A 15,362-nucleotide genomic window follows, 5' to 3' on the forward strand; every position below is an offset into this window, starting at 1 on the left:
ATGAGAATTAGGGTAGAGAAGCCTTTTCCAGGAGAAGCATATCTGAGAAGAAAGGTTTAGAGGCAGGAAGTCCAAGATCAAGGTGAAAAACAGATCCAGTGTCTGGTAAAGGCCCACTTCCTGGTTTGCAGATGGCTATTTTCTCATGTGAAGAGCAGAGAGACCTAGGTTAACCTTCTTAAAAGGTAAATGGTCTGGAAAAAAAATAAGGGTAAATAGTTTGAGAGGAAGTTTTCAATTTGTTAGTATATTGTTTTGTTGAGACTTTACTTTCCCAAAGCTATTATAACTAGTATACTTAGTGGTTATATATAAATATATATATTTAAATAGAGCTTTGATAAACTCATGACCTAGGGTTTTTAATATTATACTCAAGAGTTTAAGAATCTTATATATATAAATATGTTTTATTTTAGGTATTGTCATCGGTAATGAAGATCATTGTGAAACAGAAGATTGAATAAAGCCTTGTAACATTAAACCTAGATTAGAGATTTAGAAAAGAAAGTTAAAATTAGTCATTTTGATTTAAGTGTTCCAATTTCATAATATTTATTCTTCTAAATAGATTTAGAGAGTAGAAAATAAAATTCAGTGCTATACAAAAGCTGTTTTTTTTTTCTGTTTGTATCAGAAAGAAAGTAGACAACTAAGCTATAGTGATTCATAATGAAATATACTAAATCGAATTTTATGATGTCAGTTGCTGGCATTATAATCTATATAACTGATTTAATTGTGGACATCTGGGTATCTGTTAGGTTTTTCTATGAAGGACAATATGTTTTTGGTGTTTTAACAGTAAGTTTTATGCTCGTTGGAACACTTGTGGTCCAGTGTTTTAGTTATTCTTGGTACAAGGCCGATTTAAAGAAAGCAGGCCAAGAAAGTCAGCATCGTTTTCTTCTACTTCACTGCTTGCAAGGAGGAATTTTTACAAGGTGAGCATACACTTTTGATCATTAACACAATTTTTCTTTTATTCGAACAGAAACTGCCTTTCTGTATCTAGGTTGTCAAATGTACAAAGGTCCCCTATTTGCATGTAGCACAAAGGTTACTTGCTCCTTATTGTTGCTGTTTGTATGAGTCATTGCTGTACTGTCAGAATTTTCCAGGTTTATTATGTTTTAGTTTACCTAATTAAGTTACTTTTTCTGATATGTGCTTACTTTTTATGGGAAGAAAAAAGACTAATTTCTATGTTTTGTGATCTTATGTTTTATATTCAAAGCCCAATAGTGCAAACATGTCTATCACTTGCAACTCTGCTAGAGCACTTAATTTTTAAGTTAATTGTACCATTGATTTAACCAAATGAAAAATTTACTGCAATAATGTAGTAGCCATGTGGTAAGCTGGTACAGAATCATGCACAGAACTAGAAACAGCTTTAAGAATCATGCTCAAAAACTTTAACTAATAGTTAAAGAAACTTAATATCTAAATAGGCCTTAAGAATTTCATGATTCTCTGTATATCTAATTTCATATGACCTTTTCAATATCACCTTAAGGGATTTAATTCTGTTAAAAGTAATTTTTCTCTTTACTTTTAAGATACCTGTATATCTTAAAAGAGAAAAATTAAAAGCACATTAAGAGGATAACATACTGTTTTGTTACATTTAATTTTGGAATTTGGACCATTTTAATAGCTTACATAAAGGTTAATTTCTGATTCTTTCCTGTTAAAAAGCAACATATTCATGGCGACTAGTTGAAAGTATTAAAAATTTTCAGGCTTTTTATATGTTAATTGATAGTAATAATAAATGCCATTAAATTTGTGTGGAGATTTATAGTTTTCAAAGTATTTTCACATACTTTGTCTTTTTAAAGCTAGAGTTAGTAAGGTTATATCATGTAAGAGAAACAAAATATGCAATGAGAAAAAAGTACAGGTTTTAGGGAAGTTGGAAAGTACTTTAGGTGTAGATATTGGAGTTTAGTTTTGAAACTGTATGTTTTCAATAAGATGAAAATGTTTAAAGGGATGGAGTAAAAGTGCTGATAACTTTTTAATGTGTAATAAATAAGATTTAATGAATATTTTGCATGAGCAATAATGAGAATTATGTAGTTATAATATTTAGAGAAGGATAACATTTACCTTGCTGAGAGTTTAGAAATATGGTAAATTCTTTATTTGCCATTCTATAAATGTAAAATTTTCATATATACAGAACTATTTTCCTTGGTATTTCAAATAATGGCTTGAAGGTACTGCAGGACATTGTGTTATAAATTATAAATTGTATTATAAAAGAAAGGCAAAATTGCCTTGATTTTCATTGTCTTTTGACATACCTAGTAATTTTTTATTGAATGCTAGACATTATATATAAAAATTATAGAGGCTCCAGATAATACTATTTTCATTTTCTCTCCTGGACATTTAGAGTGAGGTTCCGTCTACTCTTGGTTTGCTCCTAGGGTACAGCCTTCTAGGGCACTGAGAGTCTGGTGTAGTCATGCTCCCTCCCGCATGTCCTGAATACTACTAGGTCCTTATCTCCTTGGCACCACAAGACTGTCAGAAAAATTCTGCTTTGCTTTTTCAAGACTTTCTGCTTAGGGTTTGGCCTTTATCTTATAGTTTCAAAATTTGTTAAATGTCCTGGGGGAAAACTGGCTGAGCTTTTGAGGTCCCTATCTTTAGACCTACAAGATCTTTAAAACCTCTGCTATTTTTTTTGTTCTAACAATAACCCTCTACCTGAGAAAAATCCATATTTTTAACATCTTGCCCTTGTACCTCCAGGCAACAAGTATCTGCAGAAACATCAGCTCAGTTTCCAGTTTCTTTAGTTGTTTTGGCAGGAGCATTGGTCTGCTCCAGTATACTACATCCTATATAGAAGTATAGTCCGTAAAGTGCAATCTTGAGTTATCCCATAATGTGCTGTCTTAAATTATCCCAGGTCTAAAGTTGAACAGAACCTTTATTGTTCTCAAAAATAATATAAAGACCTCAAAACACTTGAATTCCATGTACCATATTCCTAACATATACTGTACATTAATATTGCTGGCATTTTAATTCTTGTGTTTAATCTCACTAGACCATATTATTGTGTTATTATTTCTGTTTTATATAGTTACATTTTATTTATATTTACCTATATATTTACTATTCTCTTTATTTTTTATTCCTTCTTGAATCTCAGACTTTCCACTATGGATCACTTTTCTTCTGCCTGCCTGAGGTCCAGAATTGCATCTATTGTGAGTCTGTTGGTGACATCATTTTTCAGTTTTTGGTTGTCTAGAAATGTCGGTATTTCATTAGCTTTCTTGAGAGACATTTTAGTGGCTATAGAATTTGAGATGAGTAGTTAGTTATCTTTTCATATTACATTCTCTTGTCTTTTGGTTTTTATTGTTTCTCTTGAAGTGTTAGGTGACAGTCTTTTTTTCCTCTGGTTGCTCTTATGATATTTTCCTTTACCTTTGGTTTTCTACAGTTTAATTATGATATATCTATGTATAGATTTATGTCTCTTGCTTGAGATTTGCTAGTTCTCATGATTCTTTGAAACTTCCATTACTTTTGCACAATTCTTAGTCATTCTAACATTTTTTGTCTCTTTGCCTTCTGGGACTGCAAGCAAATATAAGTTAGATATTCTCACTATATCTAACAGACTGTTACAACAGAAGCTGTATTTGGTTCTTTTCAAAAGTCTGCTATGTCACCTTTTGTAGTTTCCTGTTCACTGCAGATATTTCAGACTTGCCATTTATATCTTTAAACATAGCATAGCTTTTCTATTTACAATTTCAATATCTGAAGCTTTTACAAGTTTGTTACTACTGGCTCTGCTTCTACTATTGGATACTCATATTGCCTTGTTTCTTGCATGCCTAGGCTAGTATCCATGATTATGTTCTGGTGATTGCCCCTGAAAAAATTGTGAGGCCTTCACCAAGTCCTCTCTAGAGACTTTGATTTTATTCTTAGGAGATGTCTATAGTGTCTGTAAGATGTGGTCTACACTTAAATTCATGTCTTGAGGTGCTTCTTGATTCAGTCTTTTTAAAAAATATTTTTTATTGATTTCATAGAGAAAAGGAGAAGAAGAGAGAGATAGAAATATCAATGATTAGAGAGAATCATTGATCAGCTGCCTCCTGCACGCCCCACAGTTGGAACTGAGCCTGCAACCTGGGCATATGCACTGACTGGGAATCGAACTGTGACCTTCTGGTTCATAGGTAGATGCTCAGTCAGTGAGCCTGATTCAGTCTTGAAAGGTTGTATCTTTCTAGAAATTTGTGCATTTCTTCTAGGCTGTTCAATTGGTTGGCATATAATGATCCTTTATATTTCTACTGAGGCCCAGTGCACGAAATTCGTGCAAGGGCGGGGGAAGAGGTGTCCCTCAGCCCGGCCTGCACCCTCTCTAAAATGGGACCCCTTGTGGATGTCCACAATCCCTGTGGGCCTAAACTGGCAGTCGGACATCCTTCTCACAATCTGGGACTCCTGGCTCCTAACCACTCCCCTGCCGGCCTGCCTGATTGCCCCTAACTGCTTCTGCCTGCCAGCCCAATCGCCCCCAACTGCCCTCCCCTGCCAGCCTGATCACCCCCAACTGCCCTCTCCTGCTGGCCTGATGGCCCCCAACTTCCCTCCCCTGCCAGCCTGGTTGCCCCAACTGCCCTCCCCTGCTGGCCTGATTGGCCACAACTGCCCTCCCCTGCCAGCCATCTTGTGGAGGCCATCTTGTGATGACATCATGCCTGATGTCACCTAGGCTTTTATTATATAGGATGTTATCAGTTGTAACTTCTCTTTCATTTTATTTTTAAATTTTTAATTTTTTATGATTAATACTCACTGGAGGATATTTTTCCCGTTGGTTTTAGAGACAATGGAAGGGAGGAGGGAAGGAGAAAGACAGAGAGAGAGAGAGAGAGTGAGAGAGAAATATCTAGGCAAGAGAGCCACATTAATTGGTTGCCTCCCAAACAAACCCCAACTGGGGCAGGAAACTTGCAACCCAGATAGGCCTGTATAGCTATGAACTTCCCTCTTAAAACTGCTTTTGGGGCATCCCATAGGTTTTGGAAAGTTGTATTTTCATTTTAATTTGTCTCCAGGTATTTTTTGATTTCCTTTTTGATCAATTGGTTGTTTAATAGCATGTTGTTTATCTCCACGTGTTTCTGATTTTTCCAGTTTTATTCTTGTAGTTGATTTCTAGTTTCATAATATGGTTGAAAAAATGCTTGATATGATTTCAGTCTTCTTGAATTTTTTTTTTTTTTTAAATACATATTTTTGTTGTTGTTGTTGTTTTAAACATATTTTATTGATTTTTTACAGAGAGGAAGGGAGAGGGATAGAGAGTTAGAAACATCGATGAGAGAGAAACATCGATCAGCCGCCTCCTGCACACCCCCCACTGGGGATGTGCCCGCAACCAAGGTACATGCCCTTGACCGGAATCGAACCTGGGACCCTTCAGTCCACAGGCTGACGCTCTATCCACTGAGCCAAACCAGTTTCGGCTCAGTCTTCTTGAATTTATTGAGACTTGTTTTGTGGTCTAATGTGTGATCAGTCTTAGAGAATGTTCTATGTGCACTTGAAAAAAATGTATATCCTGCTGAAACCGGTTTGGCTCAGTGGATAGAGCGTCAGCCTGCAGACTGGAAGGTCCCAGGTTCGATTCCGGTCAAGGGCATGTACCTTGGTTGCGGGCACAACCCCAGTAGGAGGTGTGCAGGAGGCAGCTGATCGATGTTTCTCTCTCATCGATGTTTCTAACTCTCTATCTCTCTCCCTTCCTCTCTGTAAAAAATTAATAAAATACATTAAAAAAATGTATATCCTGCAGTTTTTGGATGAAATATTCTATAAATAATCTATTGAGTCAGTTTGGTCTAATGTGACATTAAGGTCTTTGTTTCCTTATTTATTTTCTTGTCTCATGATATATCCATTGATGTAAGTTAGGTATTAAAGTCCCTCACTATTATTGTAATATTGTCTGTTAATTTTTGCTATATATGTTTAGGGGCTCCTATGTTGGGTGTGGGGTGGCCCAGTGTGCACATGTGTGTGGCAGCTCCTTGTTAATTTGGTTGTCTGTGACTGGAGCAGGGCCTGGGTTGGGCAGCCTAGTGCACATGTGCTGTGGCTCAGTTGGTAGAATCGTTGTTTTATACACCAAAAGTTGGTGGGTTAGATTCCCAGTCAGGGCACATACTCAGGTTGTGGATTTGATCCCTGGTTCTGGGCCTGTAAGGAGGCAACTGATCGATGTTTCTCACATCATTGTTCTCTCTCTCTCTCTCTCTCTCTCTCTCTCTCTCTCTCACTTTCTCCGTCCCTCCGTTCCTCTCTCTAAAATCAATTTTTAAAAAAAGATAAGTTGCATGAATTGAAAATTGCAGTTTGTCTTTCAGAAAGTAGTGGTTCAGACTAGGAATCATAAGATCTCAGTTTGGACTTTAGGTCTGCCCCTTATTCTCTGTGTAACTGTCAGTGAATCACCTTACTGTTTTTCAGCCTTAGTTTCCCCATCTGTAAAATGGGAATAATACCTACTCATCTCAATTATTGTGAGGATGAAATGGGTAATGTATATTTAACAGTGCTAGCACAAAATGGCACATCAAACATGAAAAAAAAGGTAATGGAATTCGAATCTCAATAAAGCCACCATAAAAAATTTGTAGTAGAGAAAGTTTGTGGGAAAAATCTGTACTTAAACATATGCTACTTTTTTCAAATTATTGTGTATATTAATATACATGTTATAAAGTATATATTACACAAGACAAATGTTCTTGTTTACAGGTATTGGTTTGCCTTGAAAAAGGGTTATCATGTGGCTTTCAAATATAGCTGCAAAACTGATAACTTCATAGAAGAACAAATTGATCCACATAAAGAAGTTATAGATGGAGTGACTGATTTGAGCATGCTCAGGCTATTTGAGACCTACCTGGAAGGCTGCCCACAACTTGTTCTTCAGCTCTACACCTGTCTGGAACATGGTCAAGCAAATATCAGTCAGTGTAAGTCTTTCTTAACACCTTTTGTTAGATGGATGCCTCTGAGATCTTATGTTAACTACATAACTTTTGAGCAGGTTTTAGAATTTTTTATTGTTTTTCTTTATAGAATTGTTTAAGTTTTAAGAAGAAGAACATGGTTTAAATATTTAAAAGTATATAAAGATATGTAGCCTCCCTCCCTCTTATTCCCATTCCCTCTTTTGTCTGCCCAGAAAGGAAACTTGTCAGTTTTTCTTTTTTTTTAAATGTTTTGTAATGAAGACATTTTCTTTTTTAAAAAAATATATTTTATTGATTTTTTACAGAGAGGAAGGGAGAAGGATAGAGAGTTAGAAACATTGATGAGAGAGAAACATCAATCAGCTGCCTCCTGCACACCCCCTACTGGGGATGTGCCCACAACCAAGGTACATGGCCTTGCTGGAATTGAACCTGGGACCCTTCAGTCCATAAGCTGATGCTCTATCCACTGAGCCAAACCTGTTAGGGTGAAACTTGTCAGTTTTCAGTGACTCTTTTAGAAAATAATTTAAAAGGCCTATATTAATTATCTCTTTGTCTGTGTCTCTCCCTTTCTCTCTTCTTTCCCCTTTTTTTATAGAAATAGTAACTTAAAATAAAAACAGTCTTTTTTTTTTTTTTTTTTTTTTTTTTGCAGTATTTAACAGTATGTCTTGGAGATCTATTCATATCAGTACAGAAAGAGCTCCCTCATTCATTTTTATTATCTGAATAGTATTACAAATTATAGATATACCATGATTTATTTAACAAGCTCCAGTTTATGTTGTTAGGTTGTTTCTAATATTTTACTGTGGCAAAAAATGCTGCTGTAAATAATCTTATGCATGTGTAAAGTATATCCATAGGGTAAATTTTCAGAATTGCAATCATTAGATGAAAGTGCAAATGCTACAGAACTCATGAAAGTTGACTAATATGTTGTTTTATTATAGCACTAGTGGCCCGGTGCACGAAATTCGTGCATGGAGGGTGCAGTTCCCTCAGCCTAGCCTGCACCCTCTCCAATCTGGGACCCCTTGGGGGATGTCGAACTGCCGGTTTAAGCCCAATCCCGATTGGGCCTAAACCGGCAGTCGGACATCCCTCTCACAATCTGGGACTGCTGGCTCCTAACCGCTCACCTGCCTGCCTGTCTGATCGCCCCTAATGCCTCTGCCTGCCTGATCACCCCCAACTGCCCTCCCCTGCCAGCCTGGTTGCTGCCAACTGCCCTCCCCTGCCAGCCTGGTTGCCCCCAACTGCCCTCTCCTGCTGGCCTGATCTCATCCCTAACTGCCCTCCCTTTGCCAGACTGGTTGCCCCCAAGTACCCTCCCCTACCAGCCTGATCTTGCCCCCAACTGCCCTCCTCTGCTGGCCAATTTGGTTCTAATTGGTCAGTTTCTATGCCAGTCAGTGTCAAAAGCTCCACCTCTTAGGCAGCTATTGGCTCCTCACAGTTGACCCAGATTTGGTTCTAATTGGTCAGTTTCTATGCCAGTCAGCATCAAAAGCTCCACCTCCTAGGTAGCCATTGGCTCCTCACAGTTGACCCAGATTTGGTTCTGATTGGCCAGTTTCTATGCCAGTCTACGTCTCTGGGCCTATCAACAGGGCCTGATCAGAAAGGCAGGGCTGATCAGCAGCCCCGATGGAGGCCTGGAGAGAAATGGATGTGGGACTACTGGCCAGGCTCGGAGGGAAAGAGAGAGGCAAGTGCTGGTCAAAAGCTGCCTCAGATGCTACAGATCAGCCCCTGCTTCTCTTTTTAGTTCTCTTTCTGGGCCTGATTCAAAGCCCCCTCAGCAGTCACTGCTGGGTCACCTGGCCTGCAGCAGCAGTAGTCAGTGCTGGGTCGCCATGGCAACCCAGCGCTTCCAGATGGTCAGCCTTTGGTCATGATCAGTCCTTACACCCTGGCTCTTTATTATAGAGATATTTCATTGTTAGGGTAAAATATTCAATTTTAAAGGACAGTTTGACAATTCCATTAAAAAAACACACCATTTAATAGTTGTTTAATTTGAGATGTTAAAAAATAGTAATGACTAAGGTTTCATGCAGACTTGGATTAATCTCAGAGTACCAGATTGTCATCTTTCCTGGTGTTCCCTCTATGCTAGACTCACCTGTGAGATCAGTTTCTTTCCCTAAGTATTTCTGTTCCCAATTTCCCATAAACTTCAATGTTGTGGTCCCTTCTAATATTATTTTTACCTTGCTTGTTAATAAGACACTAAAATGAACCTATTGTGTATAAGACCTCTTTTTCCTTGTTTTTTTTTTTTTTAATAGTTTATTGAGGGGTTTTATTTTTAAAATGAAAAAAGATAGCAATAGGTTGATTATGCAATAATTTTTTCTTGATTCTTTTTTTTTTTTAAATAAATCTTTATTCAGATTATTACAATTATTTCTCCTTTTTTCCCCCATAGTTCCCCTCCAGCCATTTCCCACCCCACCTTCTGCCCTTACCTACCCCCCACTGTCCTCATCCATAGGTGTATGATTTTTGTCCAGTCTCTTTATGAACGCCCCCATACCCCTTTCCCCCTGAGAATTATCAGTCCACTCCCTTTCTATGCCCCTGATTCTATTGTATTCACCAGATTATTCTGTTCCTCAGGTTTTTAATTCACTTGATTTTTAGGTTCACTTGTTGATAGATATGTATTTGTTGTTCATAATTTTTATCTTTCCTTTTTTCTTCTTCCTCTTCTTTAAGAATGCCTTTCAGCATTTCATATAATACTGGTTTGGTGGTGATGAACTCCTTTAGCTTTTTCTTGTCTGTGAAACTCTTTATCTGCCCTTCAATTCTGAATGATAGCTTTGCTGGGTAGAGTAATCTTGGTTGTAGGTTCTTGCTATTCATCACATTGAAAATTTCTTGCCACTCCCGTCTGGCCTGCATAGTTTCTGTTGAAAAGTCAGCTGACAGTCGTATGGGTGCTCCCTTGTAGGTAATTAACTGTTTTTCTCTTGCTGCTTTTAATATTCTCTCTTTGTCTTTTGCTCTTGGCATTTTAATTATGATGTGTCTTGGTGTAGTCCTCTTTGGATTCCTTTTGTTTGGGGTTCTGTGGGCTTCCTGGACTTGTAAGTCTATTTCTTTCACCAGGTGGGGGAAGTTTTCGGTCATTATTTCTTCAAATAGGTTTTCAGTATTTTGCTCTCTCTCTTCTTCTGGCACCCCCATAATTCTGATGTTGGTACGCTTGAAGTTGTCCCAGAGTCTTCTTACATTATCTTCAACTTTTTGGATTTTTTTTTTTGCTTTTTGCTTTTTCGGTTGAGTGTTTTTTGCTTCTTTGTATTTCAATTCTTTGACTTGATTTTTGTGTTCCCCTTGTCTGTTTTTGGGTCTCTGTATAATATTTTTTATTTCAGTCAGTGTATGTTTAATTTCTAGTTGGTCCTTTTTCATCTCTTCGAGGGTCTCGTTATATTTATCGGCCTTTTCTAGGATATTCTTAAAAAGCCTTATAACCGTGGTTTTGAATTCTATATCCAGTCGTTTGTTTTCCTCCATTTCTTTCGTTTGTGATCTGATTCTTAGACGCCGCATTTTCACTGCTTCCCTGAGTTGTTAGATTTGTGTGCTAGGTTTCCAATTTGGCCCAGTGGGTCTGCCTCCCCAGTTAACCTGAGGTGGACACTCTTGGTGCACACCTTTGTGGACTGTGTGTACAGCCTTGTTGTAATTAAGTCTTTATTGTTGTTGGTATCACTGGGAAGAATTGACCTCCAGGCCAGTTGGCTGTAAGGATCAGCTGTGTCTATGCTGGGAGAAGTCCGGTGCTGGAGACAGCCTTATAGGATTAGACTTGCCAAATTGCAATAGCCTCTGTGCTCAGCTTGGATGGGGTGGAGTCTCAGTCTTGGCTTCCCATCAGCCTTGCCCTTGCTAGCACGTGTGTGCCTTCAGTCCTCTGCCTTCCCGGCTCCCGATTCTCCGCCCGAGAGTCCAGACTCCCCCCACAAGAGCGTGGGTCTCCGGGGGCTCGCCTGGAACTGGGGTTCACTGCAGTCAGAACTGGGGCTCACTTCAGTCAGAACTGGTGTTCAGTGCCGTCAGGAGCCTCTCACTCCCTTCCGCTAGGGAAAGCCTGTGGCAGCCTCCCGCAGCCTTTGTGCGCACTGGCGCGAGCGGACTTTCAGTCTTCCGCCTTCCCCGGCTCCCGAGTCTCCGCCCGAGAGTCCAGACTCCCCCCACAAGAGCGTGGGTCCCCGGGGGCTCGCCTGGAACTGGGGTTCACTGCAGTCAGAACTGGGGCTCACTTCAGTCAGAACTGGGGTTTTGTGCCGTCAGGAGCCTCTCACTCCCTTCCGCTAGGGAAAGCCTGTGGCAGCCTCCCGCAGCCTTTGTGCGCACTGGCGCGAGCAGACTTTCAGTCTTCCGCCTTCCCCGGCTCCCGAGTCTCCGCCCGAGAGTCCAGACTCCCCCCACAAGAGCGTGGGTCCCCAGGGGCTCGCCCAGAATAGGTGTTCAGTGCAGTCAGAACTGGGGTTCAATGCGGTCGGGGGCTCCCTTCCCCCTTCCGCCAGAGAAAGCCAGCCAGGCACTCCGCCGCCCTTCCTCTCTGCGCGCACCAAGACCCTTTGCCGTACCTCCAATTCTCTGTGAGCTTTTCTCCTTCCTTCTAGTTGTAGAATTTTCACTCAGTCAGCTTTCCTGCGGTTCTGGATGGTGTCCGTTCTGTCTTTTAGTTGTAGTTTTGAAATTGTTGTGCGAGGCAGCAGTTTAGGTGTTTACCTATGCCGCCATCTTGGTTTCTCTCTCTCTTTTTCCTTGTGATGCAAATAATTTGTGGGTTGGTACTTACATGTTCTGTGCCATATAGTTACTGAAACTAGAAGTTCAACATTTAGAGTTTATAGCCTACCATATGGTAGATCTGCTGATGACTCCAAGTAGTACATAGCATCTGGATCACAATGGGATCTAGTGACTATCTTCATATTATGAGGTTTTATCCTCATTCTTTAGTTTCTCCTTGAAGTAAGAAGTTGAGGTATTAACTAAAAATAGCAAAATAAATAAATAAATAAATAAATAAATAAATAAATAAATGCCAATTGTCTAACAATAGAAGAATTAGTAAATAAGTTACTGTACAATCCTATATAATAAAGATGTAATATGCAAATGGTTGTTACACCATGAAGCGTAACGACTGACCATGTAACGACCAGATCTCGGATCAGCAGGAGGGAACGGGGCAGCAAGCTATGAGGGGGGGGCGGGGGGGGCAGAGGGAGCTACAGGAGGGCAGTGCAGTGGGCGGAGAGCTACTGGAGGGCGGCGGCGAGCTACTGGCACACGGATTCGTGCGCAGGGCTACTAGTGTTACTATAAAAACTGTTAGCCACAGGAAATAGTGATAACTTTTAATGACACAGGGAAGAAATTCTAAAATAAAATTTAGACAAAAACAGTTTATAAAATTTTCTATGAGCATACTTTTAAGGATACAAAGAAATTATTATATAGAACAGTATCTGGAAGAAAATACGAAAAATGTTAACTGTAGCTGCTTATGGGTAGTGAGATTATGAATGAATTTATTTAATCTTCTTTACATTTTTCTCTGAATTTCCAAATATTCTAAAGTAACCAGGTATTGTTTTGAGAATCAGGAAGAATAACTCAGAATGTTAAAAAAAAAATCAGGTTACTTATAGAAGTATTTCAGAAGATTGAACATATTCTTTTATTTTTGCTCTTTCCTGAACCACACTAATAAGGAGAGTAAAGGATTAAAAATAATATAAACCCACAAGAACAAATAGAATACAGAGTAGAATAGCAGATTAGAAATATCAACAAGTATTTAGAAGATGGAAAGCAGATGAAAAACTTAGGTTATGTAAATCAGCTCTACCACCACAGACTAAATTATTTGAAGCTACTCTCCCTCTGAAAATATCTAAGACTACTGGATAGCCTGGCTGGTGTGGCTCAGTGGTTGAGCATCGACCTATGAACCAGGAGGTCACAGTTTGATTTCCGGTCAGGGCACATGCCCAGGTTGTGGGCTCAATCCCCAGTGTGGGGCATGCAAGAGGCAGCTGATCAATGCTTCTCTGTCACCATTGATGTTTCTATCTTTCTCTCTCTCTGCAATTAATAAAAATATATATAGACTAGAGGCCCGGTGCACGGATTAGTGCACTGGTGGGGTCCCTCGGCCTGGCCTGCAGGGATTGGGCTAATATTGGCTCTCCGACATCCCCCAAGGGGTCCCAGATTGTGAGAGGGCTCAGGCTAGGCTGAGGGACCCCACAGGTGCATGATTGGGGCCGGGGAGGGACCGCAAGAGGGCTCCAGGGTGTGTCTGGCCATCTCACCCAGTCCTTACGGCCGGACCCCAGCAGCAAGCTAACCTACTGGTTGGAGCGTCTGCCCCCTGGTGGTCAGTGCGCATCATAGTGACTGGTCAAACGGTCAGACGAACAGTCGGACACTTAGCATATTAGGCTTTTATTATATAGGAAGGGAAATTGAGCTTGCTGACATCCAACTCATACTTAAGTTAAATTTTCCTTCCTCCTTCCCTCCCTCCTCCCTCCCTTCCTTCCATCCTTCCTTTATTCCTTCCTTCCTTCCCACTTACCTCTCTCGCATGATGCTGTGTCTTAGTGAATTAGATATATGCCCAGGGTCAAAGCCAAAGACTGGAATAGCTAGGTTTATAACAGTAATGTCTTAGAGAATTTCCAGAGTATAGTATGTAGTTTTCACTATATCAGTTGCTCAATAAAACGTGTCCAAAGTTTGTATAGTTCAGAATCTTGTAAAGCAGTCTAATGCAGTGGTTAAGTACACCATCTTTGGAACTGGGTAGCTTTAGAGTCAAATCTTAACTGCAACTTGCTAGCTGTATGACTTGGGTTAAATAATATATATTCTGTAAGCATTAATCCTTCATATGTAATATGGGAATAGTAATATCTGTCTCGAAGGATTAGATGACATGAGTATATAAAGTACCTGACATGTGTTTGTGGGTATGTGTAAATACAGATAAAGCATGTATGGCATATGGTAATTTAATATTGCAAATTTTATTCCTGTAACAATATACCTTTTAAATTTTTTTTGTTTTGTAGATGCAGCCCTCATGGTCTCTTGCTGTGCTATTTCTTGGTCGACTGTTGATTATCAAATATCTTTAAGAAAATCCTTACCTGATAAAAATGTCCTTACTGGGCCCTGTCGAAAACTCACATATCTCTTTTACAAGTTTTTTACATTATTATCTTGGATGCTGAGTGTTGTACTTCTTTTATTCTTAAATGTGAAGATTGCTTTATGTCTGTTGTCATTTCTTTGGTTTTTAGGTATATTGTGGGCATTTAAAAATCAAACTAAGTTTTGTGCTTCCATAAGTATGGAGTTGTTATACAGGATTGTTGTTGGATTTGTTCTTATTTTTACATTTTTTAATATTCAGGGTCAGAATACCAAATGTCCAATGTCTTGTTATTATATTGTAAGGGTACTGGCCACACTGGGGATATTGATTGTGTTGTGGGTTTGCCCACTTTCTATTTTTAATTCAGACTATTTTGTACCTATTAGTATTATTATAGCTCTTGCTCTTTTCCTTGGAATTATTTTTCTTATTGTTTATTATGGGACTTTGCACCCAAACAGAAGTAAAGAAACAAAACCTGATGAAATTGATGGGAAATCAGTGCAAATAGAATGTAGAATGAAGTATTTCCTAATGGAATAAGCTATCATTTATGAGATGTATTTTCTTATTTTATGTTTCATTGGTTAGTAAAGAAAATGTGTGTCTATGTGTGTGTTATTTCTTAGTTTTGCTTTCTTTAATTTGAGATCAGTTCTGGTACATTATTTATGAATGTGAGAGTGAGTATATTAATATTTTTATTATTTAAATTAATTTCTCATTTGGTTTTGAAGACCTTAAGAACTTAGATATATTTGCCTGTTGTTGGGCCTGAATTGGAAGAAATGGTCTGCTTCCCATAATTTGAAGGCTGGAATTGAGCTTCTCTCCAACTTTCCCCTCATTTTTCCTGAGCTAAAACTGATGCCCCTGTTGTGGAGAACTGCAAAGGGAAGAAGAGAGCAGAACACTTGTTCTCACCTGCATTTTCTTGATTCAGTGCATATATTGAGTTGGGAACGGATTGAGTTAAGAAAAAGGAAAAGGAAGGGAAGAGGAAGAAAACAAGACATAAAATTTACCATCTTAACCATTTTTAGTGTATAGTTCAGTAGTGTTAATTATATTTACATCTCTGTAACTTTTTCATCTTACAAAATAGACTCTGTTCCTACTGAACAACA

General features: G+C 39.0%; 1 protein-coding gene across 1 annotated transcript; it reads left to right on the forward strand.

The window, feature by feature from the left end:
- Positions 1-672: 672 nt before the first annotated feature.
- XKR9 (XK related 9) lies at positions 673-14,842 on the forward strand (the record flags this gene model as incomplete). Its single annotated transcript, XM_080646369.1, has 3 exons — positions 673-944; positions 6,814-7,034; positions 14,150-14,842. 3 exons carry the CDS (start codon positions 673-675, stop codon positions 14,776-14,778), a joined length of 1,122 nt encoding a protein of 373 aa, XP_080502495.1. The 3' UTR covers positions 14,779-14,842.
- Positions 14,843-15,362: the final 520 nt, after the last annotated feature.

This window comes from Plecotus auritus (assembly GCF_963455305.1).
Source record: "Plecotus auritus genome assembly, chromosome: 11".
In the NCBI taxonomy this organism is placed as follows: Eukaryota; Metazoa; Chordata; class Mammalia; order Chiroptera; family Vespertilionidae; genus Plecotus; species Plecotus auritus.